Source organism: Thunnus albacares, chromosome 16, assembly GCF_914725855.1.
Source record: "Thunnus albacares chromosome 16, fThuAlb1.1, whole genome shotgun sequence".
Taxonomy (NCBI): domain Eukaryota; kingdom Metazoa; phylum Chordata; class Actinopteri; order Scombriformes; family Scombridae; genus Thunnus; species Thunnus albacares.
Window position 1 is genome coordinate 23,384,404 of NC_058121.1, and position 24,605 is coordinate 23,409,008.

General features: G+C 37.9%; 2 protein-coding genes across 4 annotated transcripts in view; one reads left to right on the forward strand and one right to left on the reverse strand.

The window, feature by feature from the left end:
- Window positions 1-152: 152 nt before the first annotated feature.
- nt5e (5'-nucleotidase, ecto (CD73)) lies at window positions 153-19,182 on the forward strand. The gene is made up of 9 exons (XM_044329683.1): window positions 153-1,437; window positions 6,036-6,258; window positions 8,130-8,318; window positions 12,602-12,799; window positions 14,144-14,298; window positions 14,922-15,030; window positions 15,304-15,453; window positions 18,482-18,682; window positions 18,806-19,182. The coding sequence occupies exons 1-9, from the start codon at window positions 1,084-1,086 to the stop codon at window positions 18,979-18,981; spliced, it is 1,755 nt and encodes a 584-aa protein (XP_044185618.1). The 5' UTR covers window positions 153-1,083; the 3' UTR covers window positions 18,982-19,182.
- Window positions 19,183-24,001: 4,819 nt separating this feature from the next.
- Window positions 24,002-24,605, reverse strand: part of snx14 (sorting nexin 14) — a 31,631-nt gene continuing 31,027 nt past the window's right edge. For 2 of the 3 annotated variants that reach the window (XM_044377168.1, XM_044377166.1), the window contains one exon: window positions 24,002-24,190. In XM_044377168.1, coding sequence (XP_044233103.1) covers window positions 24,161-24,190 — 30 coding nt within the window. In that variant the 3' untranslated portion in view covers window positions 24,002-24,160. The remainder of the gene's footprint in view (window positions 24,191-24,605) is intronic. The other variant, XM_044377167.1, reaches the window with a different exon arrangement.

Sequence of the window (24,605 nt, forward strand, 5' to 3'; positions counted from 1 at the left end):
TTGCTTAATGGCATGGAAGTAAAAGAGAAGCATACACACTCTTCTCTGGTCTGAATACATGTAGGTTTTTAGAGCAGTGCTGTAAGGAATGTAAATTATGCATGACTGCATCTAATTAACAACAGGACAATTACATCTTTATTGGGACAAAAATATCACATTGTAAACAGATTCTGAGCCAAAATTGTGTGTTTTGCAGTTAGACTTTTTTTTTTTTACTGTGTTGCCTTGTTATTCATTTTACTTCATATACATGGTTCTGTAAGGAAATGTTACAGAAAAGCTCTTTGATGCTTAGTGAGTAAAAATATGCATGATGTGGTAACAGCATACAGTAAAAAACAATTAACATCTTCAATCTTTCACATCTTTTATTCCTCTCTCTGTTTAGGTACTGCTTCCCTGCAGACTTCACTGTAGATTATCTCAGTTTTACTGGGAGTATTTTGTTTTGAAGGCACATAAACAAAGCGTCAAAGCTTTGGATCAAGAAACAAACGTCCTCCATCTCCAGATTGTCAGATTTGTGGTGTAAGGAGCTTTTCTGTTATTCTGTTTTTAACCATGTCTTTTTGTGTTGTTTTTATGTTTCTTTTAAATCCTGTCTCATTGTCTCTATGTCCTATGTTAAAGCACTTGGAATTCCTTTTTTCCTGAAAAGTGCTTTAGCCTACAAATATACTCGCCTCGCCTGAGGGAGATGCTTCAAAATCCTCCAGATACGCACAGCCTCCATCCAATGAGTGTCTGGTTGACAAGTGTGCGAATAAGTCAAAGGTAGGGGGAGACATCAGAGAAGAAAAGGCGTAGCTATAACAACGAAAATCCTCCCTGAAGCCTTCCTCCTCCTCCTCCTCCTTTTTTCCCAGCGGTGCCTCTTGACGCTCTCTGTCTCTGTCAGTCTGCCCGTTATGTAGTGTAAGCGGAGTGTAATTTAATCCTTAAGAAGACTGACAGAGAGCAGAAGGAGCAGAGAAAAGGAAAACAAGAAAGATTCCTGTGGGTCATGTAAGAAAAACAAGCACCTCCACCAGCCACTGTCCCCCGGTTTCGTCCTCCAGTGTTTTTGCGCGCAGCGGAGAGATGGGAGCGGTGCGCCCGGAGCGGAGCGCTCTGCCGCGGCTGTGCCTCCCCCTCCTCCTCCTGCTGCCGCTGGGCTTCCCCGTCTCCACCGCCTGGGACCTGGTTCTCCTCCACACCAACGACGTGCACGCCCGGGTGGAGGAGACCAGTAAGAACTCTGGGACGTGCGGCGAAAGCGGCGAATGTTTCGCCGGAGTTGCCCGGAGAGCCACGATGGTCAAGAGGATCCGCAACGCCGAGAAGAACGTGCTTCTGCTGGACGCCGGAGACCAGTTCCAGGGGACCGTCTGGTTCAACTTCTACAAGGGCGCCGAGGCTGCGCATTTTATGAACAAACTGCATTATGATGCCATGGTAGGAATGATTTATGATCTCATCTGAAACTAGAAGACAGTAGAAACATTTCTATCTGTCTGATGATCTGCATTGGAGAAGTATGTTAGCATATTCACTCACTGGTGTGTAATACTGAAATTAAAGTGATGTTGTGCATTATTGAACAGATAGATGAGCAGATACTTTGCATACACCGGTGATTAAATGTAATTAAGTATAGGGCTGTAACTAACGATTATTTTCATTATCGATTTATCTGACGATTATTTTCTCAATTGATTAGTTCCACCAGAAAATGGTTAAAAAAAAAAAAAAATGTCAATCACCGTATCTCAAAGCCTAAAGTGACGCCTTTAAATGTCTTGTTTTGTACCGACCATCAGTCTATAACCCATAGAGGACTAAAGAAACCAGAAAATATTCACATTTGAGAAGCTGGAATCAGAGACTTTGGACATTTTATCTTAAAAAATGACTCAAAATGGTTAATCGATTATCAAAATAGCTTGTAATTAACTTTCTATTGATTGACTAATTGATTGATCACAGCAGCTCCAAGTGCATTTACTCAAGTATTGTACTCAAGTACAATTTTGAGGTACTTGTACTTTACTTGAGTATTTCCATTTTCTGCTACTTGATACTTCTACTCTACAAGTTGGAGGAAAATATTGTTCTTTTCACTCCACTATATTTATCTGCCAACTTTTGTTACTCTGCAGATTCAGATTATTGATAAAGAATAGAAACAACTAATAAAGTATGATGTATCAATTAAGCTTGTAATTAGAACTAGCTTCACTTTTACCAGCTGCAGCATTAAGTGATGCTCACACGTGAGTAATTATAATCCAGCAATATGTATGATTCTGCTTCATAAGTATTTTTGGTACTTCAAGTATAATTTGATGCAAATACTTACGTACTTTTACTTATTTTGAATGCAGGACTTTTGCTTGTAACAGAGTATTTCTACTTTTACTTAAGTGAGTACAGTACTGCTTCCACAACTGATTAATTCCAATGGGAAATTACATTATTGATCTTCTCCATAACATGATGGAAATGGTATGATGAGTTTATAATGACTTTATTACTCTAAAACATGTTTTATTTCCAGTGGTGGAAGAAGTGTCCAGATCCCTTGCTTACACTATTAAATCCATAAAGATATAAAAGAAAGGTTTGTGTTGATGAGGAATCAGACTCTAACTGAGAGGAAGGAAAGGAAAGGTGATTTATTGGTTTCAGTCTAAAAGCCTCAGTTAGTTTTAATTAGCTTAATAGCAGCGACTCAAAGAGAGAAACGTTTTAATGGATCAGCTGTCTGCTCTCTGTGCCTTCCAATCTTTGCACCAGAACTAGATAAATTAGTTCAGTCACATTTTATATTCTGATAGAGAACAAACTGTTTCCTGCTGATGTGTTTTACCCTGAAATGGGATGTTTTAATAAATGACCTCTGTACAGTGGCTGAGGGAGCTCAACGCATTGCAACTTTAACGCTTTGACATCACATTTAGAAAAAGTGGACAAAGAAAATCAGCTGAAAATGACAGTATGAGAGCATTAAGAGTAAAGTTGCAGCCGGACAGCTAAACAATGAGCTGAAACTCACTACAAAGCTCCATAACGCCGAGGGGAGCTGCAGAGTCGCTGATAATTCTCTGTAGGAATAACAATTAAGAAGATGTGGTACATTTGCTGTCTCATTAGGTTTAAGAGAAATATAAAGTTGTGTATCATCAGCATATACATGAACATTTCTAGTCCATATCTAAAAAATTACCTCAGCATCATTGATGAATGGTCATCCTCAGCAAATCACACACACAGGCTTGTTCATCAGCTTTAGCGCCCCCTAGAAACATCTGTTATGACTATGCTTTTTTATTTTCCCGTGTTTTCTGTATTTGCAACACATTTTTATGTGGCGTCAAATCGGTAAATGTGTTTCTTAATTTGCTCTTCTTGCAGTTTCTTTTCTAAAGGCAACATATGTATTGTCAAAGTGGTGAAGATGTTTTCTTCATCTACTTGTATTTTGTCCTTTCTCATGTATTTTGAATGCATGTTGTGGTGATTTGAGCATTTCTTTGGTGAGTTGGTGATGTCTAGATTAAAAGTGGGCCAAATTTGATTTGCAGGTGAAAGTTTTTGCAAAATCTGTTAGATTTAATCATTGTGTCATCAGCAACTATACTGTATTTTGAAGTGAAGTTAAACTGAGTTAAACTTCTCTTCTTTCTTCTTAAAAAATGTTAAATTATTAATGTTTTAATGTGTATTTAGACCTGCAAATCACCAAATTAATGCTGACTGAGTAGTTTCTGCCTTTATTAGCTACACACGGAACCTTCACAAAATTTCACTTGTTATTGAGTGTTATTGGTGGTGTTGCACCAGTATCTGCTGGTGCATCAGAGTATCATGTTTTGGGATTGGATTTACTGACTGAAAGAGCGGTTTCTGTCCCAATCAGGAACAAAGAGTTATTCTGTTGTGTTGTTTTTTTTCTGGTTGATTTTCAGAGCGTCAGCGGTTGACAGATGTTGGGGTCCCATCAACAAACTTTTTGTTCTCCTCTGCTCTACTTTTCATGCTTGAAAGAACTGCTGTCTGTTGGATCTCAGCGTCCATCTTCTTTCCAGAAACATTTTGGTAGTCGGACTGAATTAACATTCTTGTTCTTTAATGAGCTGTGGTACAGTTCTGTGGAAGAGGACAAAAGTCTGTGTGTGCAGATCAACAACCTGAACTAAAGGAGGAAATACTCAAAGATTTAAGTACGACTACCATGCTTATTGTTTGTGTGTGTCTTGCAGAACTAAAGTGATCCAATGGTGGCAGGTGATTATTTACCTGGGTGGGGCTACAGGCACTCAGGGCTTCTGCTTTCACAATAACATTGTTGTCCTGTTTATTGCACCAAATTTTGACTCCAATTATAGAGGACTCTTACAATTATACTCAACAATTTAATCAAAAAAGCAAAGACAGTCCATCCAACAGCTTGTCTATTTCACTGTCTCTTCTCTCACCAGTCAGAAAGATCCTCTAGAAAACAAAAAAAAGTGTATTTACCTTTAATACTGAATGTACATTCTTTTTTTTTCAAAAACATAAAAAAAAACTGTCTTGATTTGGTTATCATATTCTGCCTTTCTACTTAATGCTTGAAGGCTGACTGCTTCTGTGATTGTCACAGAAGCAATGCAAATATGTGTATATAAAAAGTGCCAACAGCCTACAGTGAAGCCTATCGTCTTGCTACTTACTGACCGTCATATTGTCACCATCTGCTGGACTGGACCAATGATACCGGATGTAAACAGGAAGAAGTTGAGGACTTAGTTAAGACTGTCATACAGTATTTATTCCACTGAGAGAGAGAGAGACAGAGAGAGAGAGAGACAGAGAGAGAGAGAGAGGAGGAGGAGGAATAAAGTGACTAGAAGTCTCTCTGCTTCTCTAACAATAATCAACAATTAATTGTTGATAGCGTGAGGTACATACAATGAGGGACAGCTTCCCTGTGTGGGCTCTTGATTGGCTACTCAATCCCTTATGAATCCCATTGTTTTATTGGTTTTTACATCCAATAAAACAACCATATAAATTACTAAATAGATTAATTTGTGTGATCAGTTTAATACTGTAGAGTTTAATTTGTAGTATATCAAATGCTGTGAAAGTAAAAACTAGTTTATATGATCAAATATTTAATAATAATTTATGAAGTTTGCTGGCGCTGAGGTAAACTTTGTTGCTGGTGGGGTGTCACACATCCGTCCTCTATTGGCCGGTCGCCACTGAAATAATCCAGATTAGTCCAGTGTGTAAGATTTAGGGGGATCGATTGGCAGAAATGGTATATAATATTCATAAGTATATTTAAATTATTGTATAATCCCATGAAACTAAGAATCAATGTGTTTTCATTACCTTAGAATGAGCCCTTTATATCTACATAGGAAGCAGGTCCCCCTCCACGGAGCCCGCCATGTTGCACCACCATGTTTCTACAGTAGCCCAGAATGGACAAACTAAACACTGACTCTAGAGAGGGCCTTTCACCTTTTTCGCAGCCACCGTAGGTTCTCCTACATGCTTGGGAGGGGGAAGGGTATTCAGTTGGTTGCAATCTGCAACCTCACTGCTAGATGCCACCCTAACCTGACTCACTGGTCCTTTAAAAACCGGTCTGTCTAACCAGCAGACCAACCTGCTGTCAAGATATGTTGCTCTACTGCCTTATACCTCTACCACTTTTATAAATACAAATGAAACAATTTGAGTTGGGAAAATCACCTTGGTTGAACCGCTCATGACTCACATTCATCCTGTTCTTACTAGCAATTTAAAGATCCCTTCTTTAAGCTCTTTCAATGTAATGGTGGATGAGGGATCAAATCTACATCCCTCCATTTCAGCAAAAATGTATTTAAAACTTTATTTGAAGCTGAAGCTGATAAAAACAGTAGATCAAATTACTTTTCATATTTCCAAACAAAATTCAAACTTCCCTCTTTAACACTTCATCGTTAACTATCAGAAACATCTAGAGGAACCAATCAATCCACGTTCTTTATTTGACTTCTCTTTGTGCTTTTCAGGTTTTTGGGAATCACGAGTTTGACAACGGACTTGACGGACTCATGAAACCATTCCTGCAGCAGATCCAGTGTCCGATTGTCAGTGCTAACATCAAAACAGACAAAACTCTGGCCCCGACGTTTGGCAAATATTATCAACCATATAAGATACTTAATGTTAGCAGTGAGAGGGTGGGCGTGGTAGGATACACATCACGGGAAACGCCTGCTCTGTCCAAGCCAGGTGAGGAGAAGTGGTTCGTTTTCTGTCACACATCATTTACAAGTTCATTTTCACTGTAAACATTACAGCGTATGAGATTATATATAATCTCTCTCTGTCAGTCTACATCAGTATAGTATACACTGTTTCTTCTCCACCTGTTAGGATGAGTTAAAAGGAATTTTTGGTATGTTGCAACAAAAAAACGTCTTCCAAAAGAAAATGTAGAAACTTCTTATCATCTTGCCAAAGGGGCTTATAGTAGTCAGGTCAAATAAAATCAAATCTGAGAATCTCCTGAGATGCCTGAGAATTTCAGGATGCTCTGTGGTTCATAAGAGATATGAAACATGAACAACATAACAAGGGTTCGACCATTAAAAGTCATAAAAGTTATAAGGAAAATCTTAAGATGAATTCTAAAACTCACCATGCAAAGATGCCAGAACAGGGGAGATGTGATCTGTTTTTCTGGAGTTTGTTAACATGCTATCTGCAGCATTTTGAACAAAGTGAGGGCATGCAGTTGACTCATGGCTTAGGCCGGACTAGAGAGAATAAGAGCCATTAAAGTGAGAGGATTTAACGTTATGGGCTGCTCTCTCAACATCTGCAACTACTTAAAATGATTTAATTGTAGCTTTTGTGTCAACTGAAGGAAGCATGATTGTACCATCCTCGGCTGTAAAATGATAGGTTTGAGTCTAATATAACCCCTGGAGTGCAAGAAAACTTCTGATGATTTACAACTGAGGTTGTTTCTGTCCCCCTGCTGAATCTAGGTCCAATATTCACACTCGTTTAGCTCTGTTTTTGCTCTCTACCAACTCCTGAGGGAAATATCTGGTTCTTTAGTTGCTAAATGTTCCACTATGTTCACCAGCTCGTCTACAGCTAACTGTGTCTGTTTGTCATTTGATTCTGATCAAGTAGCGTACAGTGGCTTTTTAGAGCTTCTTCTCTGAAAACAGCTATAGATCAAGGAACTCCCGCACACTGTCTTCTGTGCTTGCAATTGGAGGAGATTTATTGGGAACAACATTTCAGTACACAGACGTTCATAAGGTCACGTCCCATTAATAACGTGTACTAAAGTAAAATGGTGAGGTACTTGTACTTGAAGATTTGACACAATGGATTATATAAGAAGCTTTTAAAATGCAACACATTGTTAAAGATGAAACCAGTGGTTTCCAACCTTTTTGGATTTTGATGTCATACAAAAAGCAGTGTGTAGTCGGGGTCACATTTCAGATGTCTTTGAGTTGTTAACAGCTCCACCAAATAGTGATTTTTCCCTCTAAACTTCTCACATGCTTTCATTTCAATAAATGTTCAAATGATCCAATATTTCACCAAAAATCAAAGATTAGAGAAAAAGTCCAAAACCTGAAAACAGATTTGTGTATCAGAATTTTGTTTTTTCTTCTTTCCTCTCCCATTAATCATCTCACGACCCCTCAGATTTATGTGGTGACCCTTTGGAGGGGCCTGACTCCTAGGTTGGGAACCACTGGACTAAACTAGCAAACTGTATATAAAGTAGTTGAAACTAGCTCCACCTCCAGCAGCTACAACAGTAACATGCTGCTCTAACACTGATGTTTCAGTATTAATAATCTAATGATGTCATATATAATAATATATCAGTCAGAGGGACCAAACCACTACTTTTACTGCAATACTTTAACTACATCAAGCTACTAATACTCATATACTTTTACTTAAGTAGGATTTTTCATGCAGGACTTTTACTTGTAATAGAGTACTTTTACATTGCTGTATTGGTATTATTACTTAAGTGAAGGATTCTTCCACCACTGCTAGTTGTTGATGGGGGCGCTACCAGGTTTGACAGATATTTATACAAGTCTGTCGCTGTTGCTCTGCAGGACCACACCTGCAGTTCGAGGATGAGGTGAAAGCACTGCAGCTGGAAGTGGACAAACTGCAGACGCTGGGAGTCAATAAGATCATCGCTCTGGGTCACTCCGGCTTCACCGTCGACAAGGAGATCGCCAAGAAGGTGCGTGGTGTTGACGTCGTGATCGGCGGACACACCAACACTTTCCTCTATACAGGTGAGGAGGTGAATACAGCTGTCAATGCTACATCTGTCATATCTTGATTTGTAGCTCTAATGCATGTTTAAACTTTCCCTGTGCCCTTTAGGTTTAATTCAAGAGTAAGATGGAGCTCTGCTTAGTCACAAACATGTAAACCTTTTAAGTTATTGTTTATTTTTATACCTTTTTGTTTATTGCAGTTCAAAACGAATGAATTTGCAGCAGCTGCTCTGAAAGGTTTTGCTGTTTGTGTTATATGGTGATAAATTGTGGTGATGTCTAAACATTATCAGCTGTAAAAATAGTTACTATTTAAAGAAATAATAACAAAATATCTAATGAGTTACAAGGATTGTAAAATTGAGTTTGAGGATTTCTGGATCTAAGGAATGACAGGTGCAGTGAGCTACCCAGGAAGTTATGTAACCTTAGTGCTTTCCAACCTGCCATGTAGCACTGCCAGCAGCTGCCATTTTGTTTAGTTTAGAAAAGATCAGTTGGAGAAGTTTGGTTGGAGCCTGTGGCCATGAGACAATGTCCAGACTATGCCAGCTAAATTCGTAAACGCATCTTCTTCTCTCCATTTTGGCCCTACGTCCAGACTAAAATGGTGTTTTTCAACCCCTGAAAACGGAGCTTTTCCAAAACGACCCCCAGGGTGTGTAAATGTGAAAACGCAGGCTTGGGGAAAAACTGAGCTTTTTAGAAATGCTGTCATATCACTGACATAACCGATGGTGGCAGTATTGTGGCATTTAATTGTTTTTCATTTGAAAGAAAGAGGATAAAAACACGACAATAACAACATAGCTGGTTTAGTGTTAAACGTAGCTATCTACCACCTGTCTCTCACTGAAACTGTCGTAATCTATTTGCATTAAACTAAATGTCAAGAACCCGCAGTGGAAACAAAACAGTTTTTCATCTGCGCTGGTTTTCTGTGGCTGACTTGCTCGTCTGTCCTCCGCACATGCCCAGTAGGTGGAGAATGACTCGTTTTGACATTTTAATGTGGATGGAGGTATTTGAAGAAACAACCTGAAACTCCTGCTGTGGATACGTTTTTACTTGAAAACTGCGTTACCAGCTTGATGCCCTGAAGATATTTCCAGAATCCTCTTTCTTCAGAATTCTTTTAGCTGTCTGGATGAAAAAATATTTAATCTTCTGCAGAAGAAAGATAGTTGCATAATCCAAACAAGGATGGTAGCCAGTTTGGATCATTTATCAGCTGCTCAGCTGCATTGGGTCCAGACTGCCGTCATGCTCTGTAGGACAGAAAATTATTGTCATGAATTGGAAATCCTCCTCTGCACCTCACCTGGCATCACTGTGATTCACTGAAATGAGCAAAACAAAATTGGTGGCTTGGGATAAGCTCTCTTCCAGGTCACTCATTAGGGTGGCTTGCTTTCTCAAGAAGTGGGGGAACTACTGTATCATGCATTCATTTTTGGACAGAATTCAGGTGTTTTGGCTTTTCATGAGGTTGTGAAATTAACAAACACATTTACCCTCATTACATCAGGCATGTTTACATAAGTGTAACAGCAGTGTTGTTAATGGATGACTGTATTTCTGTGTAAAGATACAGTTAAATGCCCTTTACTTGAGTTCATGTTGCCTTGCTACCTTAAGTATTGTTTTGATGAGCCCTCTCTGTTCACTCTGTGATTGTGTTTTGTTTCTGTGCTTAATCAAAAAACCATAAAGTTGGTAGCCAGTAATTTACTTATAACAAGAACCAAAAATTAAAACATTTTATTATCAGTTATGTTTGTCTACATTGATGTTACTTTCTATTATTCTATATTTTCATACTTAATAGAGCGTTAATATTTTTTTATGCTATACAAAAAGAGCGAGTACATATGTCTTCTCACTAGCTGAAGTGATTATATTAATGTTAATATTGGATTTTATTTAAATGCCAGCAATATTGGCTTTGCAGCCATTTTGTCAGCAGTTTGTTTGTTTGACTTGTGTCGTTCTGTTAGCCAAGCAGAGGATATCATAGCTGTCGGAAAGTCTCAATATCACTGACTTCTGACTTGACTGTACTTACAGTCTGAACAATATGACATAAATGCATCAAGACTGACTCATATTGAGTCAAGTCTGACAAGCTAGGGCTGAGCCTGATCAGCTGAGTCTGAGATGTCCTGAAAACTCTTATAGGGGAGTATACTATGCTTTTTCTGGTTTTCTGTTTTTATATGCCATTGATGTTGGATGTTAAACAGGGGCAAAGTTCTAAAACTTGAGGTGAATGTATGTAAAAATGTTTCCGGCAAGTCAAAAGCCAGGGCTTCAACCTGCCCCGATGCTTCGTTTTCAATGTTTTTTTCTACCTTGCTGACGAGCTGACTTAGACTTGTCGCACATGCCCATAAACGGCTGTCTGTTCCATAGCCTTGGTTGCTAAGGTTGTTGCTAATGTTTTTCCGTGTCTCATATTTTGGATTGTATTTCAGCTCGAGCATGTCTGGATGTATTTGAGAAGTCTCCATTTCAAGTAAAGAATGAGGAAAAAGTAGTGAAATCCTACTATACTGAAGTTTGTTTCATGGTTTGTTGACGTATCCTCTGGAGCCAGAGGAAGCGTCCTGAAGCTGACCAATCAGAACAGAGCGGGCTCAGTGGGAGGGGGGGCCTTAAAAAGACAGGAGCTAAAACGGCCTGTTTCAGACAGAGGCTGAACTGAGGGGCTGCATAAAGGACCAGTATGAGGAGTTTTTAACTGTAAATCATGCAAAGATATTAAAATAAAGCCCAAGAATATAAATATAGGCCTGGATATTTGATAGATGTACAAATAGCAATAGCAATCCATCCAGTTATTCTGTTTTTTATAAACATTACAGCCTGATGGGGGCACTACTCTGGCTGTAGACCTTGAGTCTTGTTAGTAGGCTATTAACTTGCTTGACTTCATCTTCACATGTGTTTCTAAAATGATACTCTTCTCCTTCTTCCATTTATTCTCCTGCAGCAGCGTCTAAGACTGTCCGTCTCTGTGAGCTGTGTTGTAGCTCCAGCATGAGAGGAAACTTTGAGTTGTCATACTGGTGGTTTACTGAAGAGTAAACATGCTGTCGACATGGAGTATGGCCTCCATAAATATCTCCGTACTGTCATGTATAAACAGCAGTGAACAGTCATTGGCTAAGCTGAGGAAGTGAGTTGTTGGTCTGGAAAAAAATTTTTTTTTTCTGAGGCAAAGATCAGGCAATGTGTAACAAGCGACACTTAGTCTATCTGGCCAGCGCTTAGTCATTATTTGGATGTTAGTGAGTAAGAATGTCTTGAAGCTGACAATGCATCCAAGACTTCTTGTGAAGTCCACATTTGTGTTGTGCGACTCAGTTAAACCCACTGACAGAGGAAAAAAAAAACATTAATGTGACTGACAGGTTTGTTTAAAAGCTTATATCTATGTTTACTATGTGCTGCCATGTTTGCCAGTAATTAGAGTTAGAAAAGCCAAATTAGGGCAGAACAACCAAAATAACAGACCAACAGTTTGTCTACACAGAAAGCATTTCAGCAGCTTTTTTCAGTCAATTATTTAAAGGGCGTCTGAAAGAGCAGATTTATTTCTATGTAAATCAATACCTAGGTGCTTTACGAAGCACATAACTGCAGCATGAAGTATATTTTTTACACTTCAAGACTATTTTTTTCCGTTTTACACACAGAACTACAGTGATTGTGTGTTGAGGTCTGAGCGCTGCCAAAAATAGCTGATGATCCACAGATGGTGTGAACTATTCTTTTCACGTGACACAGATTTTTCTCTCCTCCCGGCTGCACTCAGAGTTCGGTCAGTTTAACCTTTGATAGTGTTGTCAGTGAGCATTCAATGGGCAACCAGTGAGATAACAGCTGTGTAGGATGTAACCTGAGAGCGACCCATGAAATGGTTGATTAATGCATACAGATTAATTCCAGGGAACAAATTCATCGTATGTGTGCATATATTATGATTTTCGGCGCCCTTTTAATTAATATCAGGGTATAAATTGGCTTTTTGTAAGCAAGAGTGATCAAATATTTTATCTGATAGCGGCCAGACTCCACAACCTTCATCAGAGCTGCTTCACATAACAATACTCTGAACTGAAACGCTTAGGTCATCAGTAGCAAAGCAATCAACAACAATTATGATAACCCTTTTAGTCACATGGGTTAAAATGCTGAACTTTCTCTGGTACCAGCTTTTTAAATGTGTGTTTGAAGATGTTATCGTAACCCTTTCCTTGTTAACGATTTTTCCTGTCCACACTTTTTTGTTTCAGGACCTCATCCTTCTAATGAAGTCCCTGCAGGTCCTTATCCATTCATGGTGACCTCAGAGGATGGGCGGCAGGTTCCTGTTGTGCAGGCCTATGCCTTTGGAAAATATCTGGGTCGTCTGGACGTAACATTCGATGAAGCTGGAAAAGTACTGCGTGCTGAAGGCAACCCCATCCTGCTGAACAGCAGCATCCCACAGGGTAAAAATCTCCAAGTCCCAGTGTAACGTTTGTTAGCTTTTTGACCTGTTCTTGTTGGACTGTTCATCTGTCTTTTTCCTCTATTGTTGCAAGGAGAAAAGTTTTTCTGAAAGTCTCTTGCACTGTGACGAGCAGAGCAGCAGTTTTGCAATTAGACTCTGACACAGACAGTCAACATTTCTCAAAGAGCTTCCGTACAAAGTCAAGAGGTTGTGATACGTAGCACAACAAGCTAGCAAAGCTGTAAACAGAACTATGTTCCAAAACATGCTCATTGGTGTCTGTCTTACACAAAACTACTCTCTGGAGACTGAAAATGTGAACACTGTTAGTAGTCTCTGGGGCCGTTTCTAAACAACATGTCCCCAGTGCAGGTATGTGGTTCACTGACGTATTTTTAATAGTTTTTGAACAACAACGGAGGTCTAAAGCACAGAGGTTGATGAGGTTGATTTTAGTCTTTTTATGGGATTTCTTCACAATGAGAAAATTACAGAAATTCTGGCCAAGACCACACAGACTTAGACAAACACTACAAGCGAATGTTTAGTTTAGTTAATAAAAGCAGCATGTCAGCAGAGTGTAAAAATACAATACGTCTCAAATATGTTTACCACAGCAGAAGTATAAAAAGAGGTAGCACTGATGACCACAATATGTGCAGTCAGACAGAGCGCTTTTTGCAAGTTGCAAAACACCAGGCGCACCACACACTGCACGTACAAATGCAAGGCAACCACTGAATCACCTGTCTTTAGCCGAACTGTTGGTATTGGTGTGAAGCAAACGCACTCCACGCCTGTTGTTTTATGTTCAGATCACGGTTACTACGGTTGGTAAAGACACATAGTTCCAGGTATCTAGCAACAGCCACCACTAGTTTGTCCTCCATGACTGTTATCTCCACTTGTTGTTGTCACCCCTCAATTTATCCGATTGGACGATGGGAAAAAATGTTAATGTCGTCGGGCGCTTTTCCACTCTGAGTTGAAGTCTTTTAATTCGAGGCATTCCTGCAAATACGTGAGGGGCATAGAGTGGAAAAATGCGAGGTGCTCAGCAACACAAAAGCAGCAAGTAAAAAGCTTCACTCATATTGAAAACAATTAACAATCAGGGCCTTAAAGATCTGGTATTGTGACCTTTTTTGCCTCATTTTTATAAATACTGAGTCTATTTTAAACACATGTGACATTTTATTCAGCAGTTGTTTAGATTTCTCTCAATCCATCTCTCCTTGCAGCCCATATGGGTTAAAAGCAGGTAGACAAGGCAGAACGTTTAAAGCAGACTGAGTGAATTATTACCTCAACTCTGCCTAAAACTGAATAATGTCCCATCCAGATCCAGATATTCTTGCTGAAGTGGAGGAATGGAAAAAAAAAATGGGAGACTACTCAGCTCAGGTGGTGGGAAAGACTCTGGTCTTTCTGAATGGGAGCACTGAGGAGTGTCGCTTTCGTGAATGCAACCTGGGAAACCTCATCTGTGATGCCATGGTAAGTCTTTAAAAGAGTACTCCACAGATTTAGCATTGCACTCCTATAACACTGTCGGACGCATGATGGACAGTTATTAAAAAAACATCGAAATTGAATCAGCAGAATCGGGGATATCGTCTTTTTTATTCCACACATTCTTCCTTGTCAAAACCTGGCGCCTACATTACCCACAAGGCAACTAATGCGACTAATCATTGCAGCTCTAATTAATCCACACAAATACAGCAGAAAAATGTAAGAAATACAGCTATAATACAGTCTATTTACATTTAAAGTGACTTTATCACACCTGTTTTTTGTGCCTTTTTCATTGAAAGTATGTGTATGTATGCCTGTAAAAAACTGGTGATATTCACAATGATTCAGTTTTAATTAGTTAGTTTAATTAGTTCTTAACTTGTCTCTACATGATATAATAATAAAGTTATATTACTATAAATAAAAAATGCTCATCGATGACTAGACACTTCAGAGGGTTTTAAACCATCAAACTCACTCAAGGTGGTAAATATCTTGAAGCAAATAATGATTCAAATAGTGTACAATGAATACTTCATCAGTAGCAGGTAGTACATTGAATATCGACATAGAATAAAAACATGTACGTCTCCATTCTTCAGCTTGACAACACCATTGGATTCAAAGACGGGCTCCAGTGGAACCACGTCAGCGCCTGCATCTTCAACGGAGGAGGCGTCCGTTCATCTATTGATGAACGTACCAGGAACGGTGTGTCACAGATTTCATTGGAAGTAAAATGAAGCCAGGGTTTTATTGTGTTTTACTATCAGGGCCTGAACACGCCAGGAAAAACATGACATCATTTTGGATGGAAAAAGTAAATTACTGTTGATCCTCTAAACGTTTCCTCAATGTGACACTACACTCAAGAGATCTATCAACATAGTTTTCTGCTAAACTAAAACACCACCAAGCACAAAAAAAACCCTAGTTTTATTGTAAGAAAACTTAATAAAAACAGTGTTGATTTGTCGTCTGTAGGTTCGATCACCATGGAGGACCTTATCGCCGTTTTACCCTTCGGAGGAACGTTCGACCTGGTGGTGCTGAAGGGCTCCACGCTGCGGAAAGCTTTCGAACACTCAGTGAGACGATACGGCCAAAGCACCGGAGAGTTCCTACAAGTGTCCGGTATCAGTGTTTTTACATTTCCATCTGTCGATATTATCTTTAGGATATTAGGACGCTTAAAACACTTATACTTTCTGTATCAATTACATTTCTTCATCCATGTGTGGATGACATAAAAATACCTGACAAATTTAAAAGAAAAGAAATCAGTATATGCCTGGTGCTTGTTTTGATTTGTGTGTTATTTTTCTGCAGCAACAGCGCTACCTACATTGTTTGTTTTTTTCATTGGGCATGAATTTTACGCAATATCAGGATGGGCGTGTGTGGAAAATTTAAAATGCCCAAATAAAAATAAATCAAACAATGAAATAAAGGCGAGGCAAGTTTATTTGTATAGCACATTTCAACAGCAAGGCAATTCAAAGCACTTTACATAGAGCATAAAAGGCATCAAAACAGAATGTAAAAGCAACACAAGTAAAAAGACATATAAAAACAATTAAAAAGTGTTAAATTTGGAAATAAAAAGAAGCCAAAAGGGAATAAAACAGATAAAACAAGAGAATAAAAGTAACAGTGCAGTGTAAAATATTAACCCTTAATGTGGTTTAATAAAAGGCAAACAGAAAAGTCTTCAGCTGAACTGAGAGTCGCAGCAGATCTGCAGTTTTCTGGGAGTTTGTTCCAGATATGTGGAACATAAAAACTGAAAGCTGCTTCACCATGTTTAGTTTTTACTCTGGAGACAGAAAGCAGACCTGATCCAGCTGACCTGAGAGACGGTTCATACCGTAGCAGCAGATCAGAAATGTATTTTGGTCCTAAACTATTCAGTGCTTTATAAACCAACAGCAATATCTTAAAATAAATTATTTGACAGACAGTAAAGATCTGAGAACTGGAGTGACGTGATCCACTTTCTTGGTCTTAGTGAGGATTCGAGCAGCGGCGTTATCAATCAGCTGCAGCTGTCTGATCGATTTTTTAGGGAGACCTGTGAAGACAGGGGTACAGTTGTCGAGTCTACTGAAGATAAATGCAGTTTTTCCAAATCCTGCTGAGACATAAGTCCATTAATTCTTGATATATTCTTCAGGGCATAGTAGGCTGACTTTGTAATTGTCTTAATGTGGCTGTTGAAATTCAGGTCTGAGTCCGTGGCTACACCAAGATTTCTGGCTTGATTTGTAGTTTTTTAACATTATCGATTGAAGCTGAGTGCTGACTTTTAACCATTCTTCCTTGGCTCCAAAAACAATTACTCTAGTTTTGTCTTTGTTTAAAGTGAAATACTATTTTTTTTTTATAAATGCGTTTACTGTCATAAGAGTGAAAAACATGTTAAATTACAATTATTTAGTTTTTTTTTGTTTAATAACAAAAAAAAATTTTTCCATTGTGACATGAATTTTACATGAAAAAAAGGTAGCATCTGCACACTTACTCCAATTGAATTGCATGTATTAGGAGCTTCTTCTTTTTCGAGATTGGAGACACATGGTCCATGCCAAAATGAAAAAAATCCATCTCACAATGAAAAACAAATCATTTACTTGTAAAAGACAAAAAGCTAAATACAATTGTCCTCATGACATATATTCTTCATTTAATTATGACACAGTAAATGCAAGTTAAAAACCATGACACCAGACCACAGAGCAGGTTGGCTTTAAAGGCAATTGAGTGATTGTTTGGTGTATAAAGTATTACAAAATGTTGAAAATTTTTTTTATCATCATCATTGTCATTTCTCGTTATTCCCTGAAGCCCAAGTTAACATATTCAGATGATTTATTTTATCTGATCAACAGTCAAAAACCCAAAGATGTTGAGTTTACTATATTGGAAAACTTAAATAAAAAAAAAAACAGCAAATATTCACATTTGAGAAGCTGCTATCAGAGAATCTTAGGTATTTTTACTTAAAAAAATGTACTTAAACTATTGATCAGTTATCATAATTGTTGCCAATTAATTTGCTGTCAATTAATCACCCAATCTCAGCTCCGAAGTGCTACCATGTATAGTCAGGATTAAATCCTTGCCCTGGGGCCCCATAGGAGAATAATCCGGCAATGATGAGAACAATATGTTTTAAGAACTTTTCCTAAAATAAATAGTAAAAAAATTGGAAAATTTTATTTAAAATTTTTTATTTAATCTGGTCAAAGAATTGAACAAGACTGACCCCACGTTTGGTGCCAACTTTTGGTAACTGACAGTTAACAAACACATTTCAGTTGGCAATCGAAGATCAGTCGGTACAGACAAATGGACCACAGACATAAATATACCTACCAACAGATATTAATCGGCAAAGCATATACAGTAACACATTTTCCAAAACCCATCTAATATAAAGTCCCTCATAGAACCCACATTACTACCCACAAACTTTACTGCATGGGCTTTAGCCAAAGTAACACATGTTCATATTGTCCAACCTCAACAAATGGCTATGACCACACACCCAAAACTTCTGGCTTGGTGATGTCTCTACATTATAGACACCCAAACAACTCAAACCATCCATATTAATATCACTAACCATTGCCAAAAAGACCATATTACTGAACTGGAAAGACAGAACCAAGGTATCCATAAACCCACCGACTCAATCTACTAACTAAGAAAAACTTACCACATCTTTGAAAAACATTAAGTCCTATGAAAACCCCTTCTGCAGTACCTTCAACACTGATTCCTCTTTCCACATATGGCCCCCAATATAAGTGTAAGTTTTACTATTCTTCTCTCTTTTCTTTATAATACACCTACAAGAAAACACAATGTGCAGTTTGTCCCATCAACCCGGTTTCTCTGGTTTTGTCTGTCTTGTCCCATCATGTCTGGTCTGTTTTGTTGTGTCTTGTTTGCCATCCTTTACATGTTAATACCTATATACAAAGAATGCTGTGGGTTTGTTTTTACGTTACTGTGTTACTGTTGCTCTGTTGAACTGTACTTCCTATTGTGTAATTCTGTATTCAAAAATACCAAGAAAACAAAAACAGTATTGAGGTTTGATCCTCAGCCATGTGTCAGGATGAGTCAGACTGATGATCTTTTCCGTGTCCTCCAACAGGGTTTCAGGTAGAGTTTGACCTGTCCAAACCTCCGGACCATCGTGTAAAGACTCTCAACATCCTCTGCACAAATTGCCGCGTTCCTCACTACGAGCCTGTTCAGGATCAATTGCTTTATAAAGTGGTGCTGCCGTCCTTCATGGTGAGCGGAGGAGATGGATTCTCCATGATAAAAGAAGAGATGCTCAAACATAACAGCGGTGAGGCTTCTGGCTGTTTTAGAGGGTTTTGTTTTTAAGCTGATTGTTGTTCTTCACTTGACATTTAGAATAAAGATGTACCTTTTTTTTTCTTAATTTCACTTGTTTTATATTTCCTTACAGGGGATTTGGACATTTCAACTGTGTCAAACTACATCAAACAAAGGAAGCAAGTTTATCCGTATGTTGAAGGACGCATTAAGATCTACAACTCAGCCTCTGGACTTTGGGGACAAACCACTCCACTGCTTTTACTGGTTTCACTGGGGCTGCTCTGGACTTTGTGGGGGAGCAATTAAAAGTTGAAATCACCCAGAAACACGAGAGGACAGAAAAACAGGTTTTATAAACTGCGTGTGAACTTGGACAAAATAATCCTACAGAGCTGAAAACCTGTTTTGAAATTTATTGCAATCCTATTTTAACATCCTTTTAAACCATAAAAGAAGCTCAATTATACAAATTCTCTGAAACAATGTGGTTGGGAGTGTCTTTAAACTCCATTTGGACAAAAACTACAGCTGAATGTTTGAGCTAACAGCGTCCGAGAAGCTGCAGTTCCTCTAACGACCACTAGATTGCAGCTCCAAGAACACTCAAGACTGTTTTGCGTTTGGCAGGAAATCCACAAATTTCTATCTAGAAACACGAAATAAAGATCTTTATACAAAAAACTGATGTGTTGTGGTTTTACGACTTCTTGCGATATCGACAGGTAAGTATTGTGACTTCAAGAAAAGTATGGTGTGTTTGTGCTCTTTTCCCATATTTGGATTTTCTGGCTCCAGTAACAGTTAATTCAAAGCGTCAGAGGGTCAATTCATAATAGTTAGAGCAACTAACAATTCTTTTAGTTATTGATTAATCTGCCAATTATTTTTTCAATTAATTGATTCATCATTTTGTTTATAAAACATGTCAAAAAACAGTGAAAATGTGCGCCATAATGTCTTAGAGCCAAAGGTGATGTCTGCAAATGTCTTTGTTGTGTTGTGTGTGTGATCAAGAGTGCAAAATCCGAAGATATTTAGTTTACTAACATGTATGACACATAAAAGTTCAAATCAAATCCTCTGATGGGCGACGCTGCAACCACCAAATGTTTGGCATTTTTGTCTTCTTAAAAATTGATTTAAAGATTTGATTATCAAAACAACTGCTGATCTACTGATTAAGGCTACTAATCGTCGTAGCTCTAATTCAGAAACATAAGGAGGTCGACACAATTAGAGAGGATTTCCCTGTAGGGATCAATCAAGAATCACATGTAACCCTTTCACCTTTCATTTGTACTGAGTCACATGAAAAATAAACTCTTGAATGCACAGGAACGACGATGAAAAGGCCATTTACAACAGCTTCAGGGTGCTTACGATTTGGCTAATAACAGACCCTAAAGGCTAACTGGCTAAACAACCAAATATAAGTTTGAATTTCAGTGTTTTAACAAAGTGTCTTGCATAAAATAAATAAACTGGATCCACTAAAATGTTTATGCACAATATGTGAGAGTCTCTGTAGCATGTACATTGGACCTAAGTACCCGGGCTGCCTAGCTAGCTAGTTAGCTAGCTTATTCTACAGTTACTTACCATTAATGAACTAAACTTCTAGCTTCGTACGTTCCTGAGACTACAGTTTTTCATGAGTCTAGCACTGCTTTCTTTTCACTTTACATGTACGTTATGGGACGTGGAGGGAGATGTGCAAGCATTTTGCGCCAAAAACCGCCCTCCTTCTCAGCGTCATGACTCAGTCAAATCTGAGCAACAAATGTATTTTTTAGATTCAGTGCAACTTACACTTTCTGACGATATCGTCGTCTCTGATGTGCATCACAAATAAACCTCTATTAATCTGCTTAGAAAAAAGACGCACCTTAAAACTCCAGACTTTCTCTGAGAATCATCACATTTTTCATAGGTGCACTGCAAACAGGAGCCGCTAATAGCTAATCTTGCAATTTAACCAACAATGTAAGCAAATGTAAGCTAACTGCTAGATCTGATTGGCTTCCCTGCACCATCATTGGCTGAAACATTAACAAAGTAATTACTACTGGTTAAACTTGAGAATATTTACCTTTTAGAGAAAGAAATTGAACTCTACTAATTAAACCCTCACACCAAAATACTTCATTATACAGCAAATAAAAGGAGAAAAGGTCTATATAAATGTATATAAAGCAGATGTAAACAAAATAAAATAGCAATCACAAATACATGGTCTTGAATTACACATTGTTAGTGTCAGTATAAAATATCTACTTCCAGTTTATTGTCCTCTAATTGTGGCTGAATATCAACTGAAACTGCTGACTCTCTGCTTTCTGTAACATCCACTATGGCCAACTGTTTTAAAACTGCAGCTTCTCTGTAAAACTCTCAGTGCCAAGTGAAACAAGGCCTCCTCTATGTGAGGGATCTCCCAAACAACGCTCACTGCCTGTTAATGCTCAGGAACTCCTTATTACTCGCTTTACTGAGTGCCAACACAGCTGGCACCAGCACACAGGAATGTGCTGCCAAACACACCAGAACAGCCACATTAAGTTTTAGTGGAAACTATTCTCCTGCTTTCATTCACGGAGTTCTGACAAGAGGTCACGGACTTGGCAGCTGTCGTACAGGGGGAAAAAGTCGTGTTCAGGACAGTCAGAGTTTCATTTTTAACTTATTGTTTCACATTCAGTTTTAAAGTGAAAACAGCTTCTTGTCCTGTGTTTAAACAGTTTAGAGTTAACTTTCAACCTCAGAAAAAAGATGGCAGAAACTTTTTTTTTTTTTTTAAATCACTTTAAAGGGTAAGGTCACTCAAAATACAAAAAGTGGTATCTTATTTCCAGTCAGATAGTTTGGGTTTTATGAGGTGCATGCAAATTTGTTTGTGGTGACGAGAGCATAAAAAAAAAAAAAAAAACATTTAAAAAATAAAAGCAGCAGCATCTTGAAGTAATTTAGAAAATGTTTTTTGGAATTTGGGTGAACTTAGTATCGTAAATCTGTCGTGAACGCTACAATTGCCTTGGACGTTGCTTCAATTGTTGGAACATTAAAAGTTATTGTCGTTATCAGACAAACTGTATCAGATACTCCTCACAGTTTGTAAGTAGAGAGCTTTTTATCAGCATGACTGGTTATTTTTATTTTATTATATATTTATTTTTTAACATCAGACATCAGCTGGACTGTTTCTTTGTTGAGAAAATTCTCTCTTTATAATTAAAACCAATGAAACCAGAAATAAATTTTCCCCATGTGATTCTTCTTTAAACTGACTCCATTACAACTGGCATGTTTTGAGTACTGTGCAAAACCAAAAGTGTCGACATGACTTGTGAGTTCTTGTGAGTCACTGGAAATTTGTTTCCACGTAGAACCCAAAGGCAGTTTTTCCAAGTGCAAAAAAAGGCTCTGTAAAAAATAAACGCTTTATATGGTCACATTTTGCAGTGGTGGAAAGTGACTAAGTACAGTTATTCAAGTATTGTACATAAGTACAATTTTGAGGTTTTTGTACTTTACTTGAGTATTTCCATGTGATGCTACTTTATACTTCCACTCCACTACATTTCAGAGGGAAATATTGTACTTTCTACTCTACTACATTTATTTAACAGCTTTAGTTACTTTTCAGATGAAGATTTGACACAATGGATAATATAACAAACTTTTAAAATACAACACATTGTTAAAGATGAAACCAGTGGTTTCCAACCTTTTCAGCTTTGGACGTCATACAAAAAGCAGTGTGTAGTCGGGGTCACATTTCACATGTCTATGAGTTGTTAACAGCTCCACCAAATAGTGATTTTTCCTTCTAAACTTCTCACATGCTTTCATTTCAATAAATCTTCAAATGATCCAATATTTCAGCAAAAATCAAAGATAAGAGAAAAATTCCAAAAACTGAAAACAGATTTGTGTATCAGAACTTTGTTTTTTCTTCTTTCCTCTCCCATTAATCATCTCACGACCCCTCAGATTTATCTGCTGACCCTTTGGAGGGGCATGACCCCTAAGTTGGGAAACAATGGACTAAACTAACTGTATATAAAGTAGTTGAAACTAGCTCCACCTCCAGCAGCTACAACAATAACATGCTGCTCTAACACTGATGCTTCAGTAATAGTAATCTAATGATGTCATATATAATAATATATCAGTCAGAGGGACCAAACCACTACTTTAACTGCAATACTTTAACTACATCAAGCTCATAATACTTATGTACTCGAATTGACTTTCTGTGTAAGTTCATATTTTACATTACAAGACAATTGGAAACCTTGACTTTAAATAAGTGGATCTGGAAAGACTGAAACATTTCGTATTACCAGCTGATGAAGTTTAAGTAACAGTATCTGCCACAGATGGTAGTTATGTAGTAGAAGTGGCAATATAAAAACTGACTTTTTTCAACTTAATTTAGAAAAAAAAAAATACTGAAAGTAGCACAATGATAGAAGCTGACCTGTGTTCATTCTCTGATGTGTTCAAAGACTTAAAATTGTTCTCAGTTCATGCAAAAGTATATTTAAAGCTGAGTTAGACAAGTCGAGAAGATATCTTTCAAATTTGCAGTCTGCAGTAATAAGCGATGTCACTTGAGGCGATCAGATTTATACCACTTTTTTCACATATGCAGTAGTACTCCCCAACACATAGAGACACACTGGAAACAGCTGTCAAGTTAATCTTTAAGCTGATTCTGGCAAGAAACCTATATGACGACGAAATGTATCCGGAGCTCCTTGACAGCTGAACAGTTACTGTGCATGTCGTATAACTGCACCGTCCCTGGTTTGATTCCTGCCAAGGACATTTTGTACCGTGTCATAACCTTCTTTGTCCCCTTTTTTTCTTTTCTGTCTGTCACTTCACTGTCTACTGTCCAAAAAAGTCAGATAATATCTGAAGAATTTTGTTGGGAAAAAAAATTATTTTAAGTTTGGAAGAAACCCAGTCAGTTTGAGTTATTCAGGCTTTGGACAGAAGGAGAGATTATTTGAAATTAACTTTTTAATAAAAATGTTCATACAGACGCCTTGAAAAGTTTGAAAATTTGTCCTTTAAGTTTGAGATCCTGTCGAGATGTTTTAAGACATATAAAAACTCTCTGCTGTGAATAATAATTTCTTGGTCTAACATGGTCACAAAAAAGTAAAATTAATTTGTTAAATTCTTGAAATTACATCTCCTCCTTTGACAGAACAGGTCCTGTTTGATGACTTTCAGTAATCGTTTTGGGATTTTTACAAAGTAACAAATGTAAATATAATCATCGGTATTGAAAGAAAAGACGACAGATGGCGTTAACTGCAGTGACATCAATAAATATAGATCTTTTTATTAGTGCATTAATATACATTGGAATGATGAGCTGATCCCAGAGGTTTTGGAAATCGTTGAGTATTGCACTTCCATCATCCGGGACGTGTGAGATGTGAATACAGTGTTTGGTAAAACATCCTCCGGTTCACATGACAACCGCCTCCTTCGCTCCCTGCTGAGGAGGAAACATCAACGTCAAACATCTGCTTCATATTTAACTTGTTAGTTCACAATCAGATAAAGCATTTCAGAAAATAAACTCTCTGGTCTTTTTTTTAGGAATTACACATTTTCCAGAGCTCCAAGTTTAAGTGTTTTTTTATTAGGGTTAAGTTTTAATAGCTGCTCCCATTTCGGATAAACTTTGTAGCTGCAAAGTAGCCACTTATTGAACCTCCGAGAGCTAAGTATTTGTTTTTGTGGAAAGATAAACACAATGAAGAACCCAGAACTTATCATTCTAAGTTTCTTCGTAAAGTAGAGGTGTTGGTAGGTGTATTTTGGACGGAGCCAGGCTAGCTGTTTCCCCCTGCTTCCAGTCTTTATGCTAAGCTACGCTAACGTACTTGATAACAGACATCAGATTGATA

Bases quoted from the DNA above. Each gene is read 5' to 3' on its own strand.
- nt5e (XM_044329683.1), top strand. From the start codon at position 1,084: ATGGGAGCGGTGCGCCCGGAGCGGAGCGCTCTGCCGCGGCTGTGCCTC. The intron at 8,319-12,601 runs GTGAGGAGGTGA...TTTTTGTTTCAG, and splicing joins CAACACTTTCCTCTATACAG to GACCTCATCCTTCTAATGAA. The intron at 15,454-18,481 runs GTATCAGTGTTT...GTCCTCCAACAG, and splicing joins AGAGTTCCTACAAGTGTCCG to GGTTTCAGGTAGAGTTTGAC.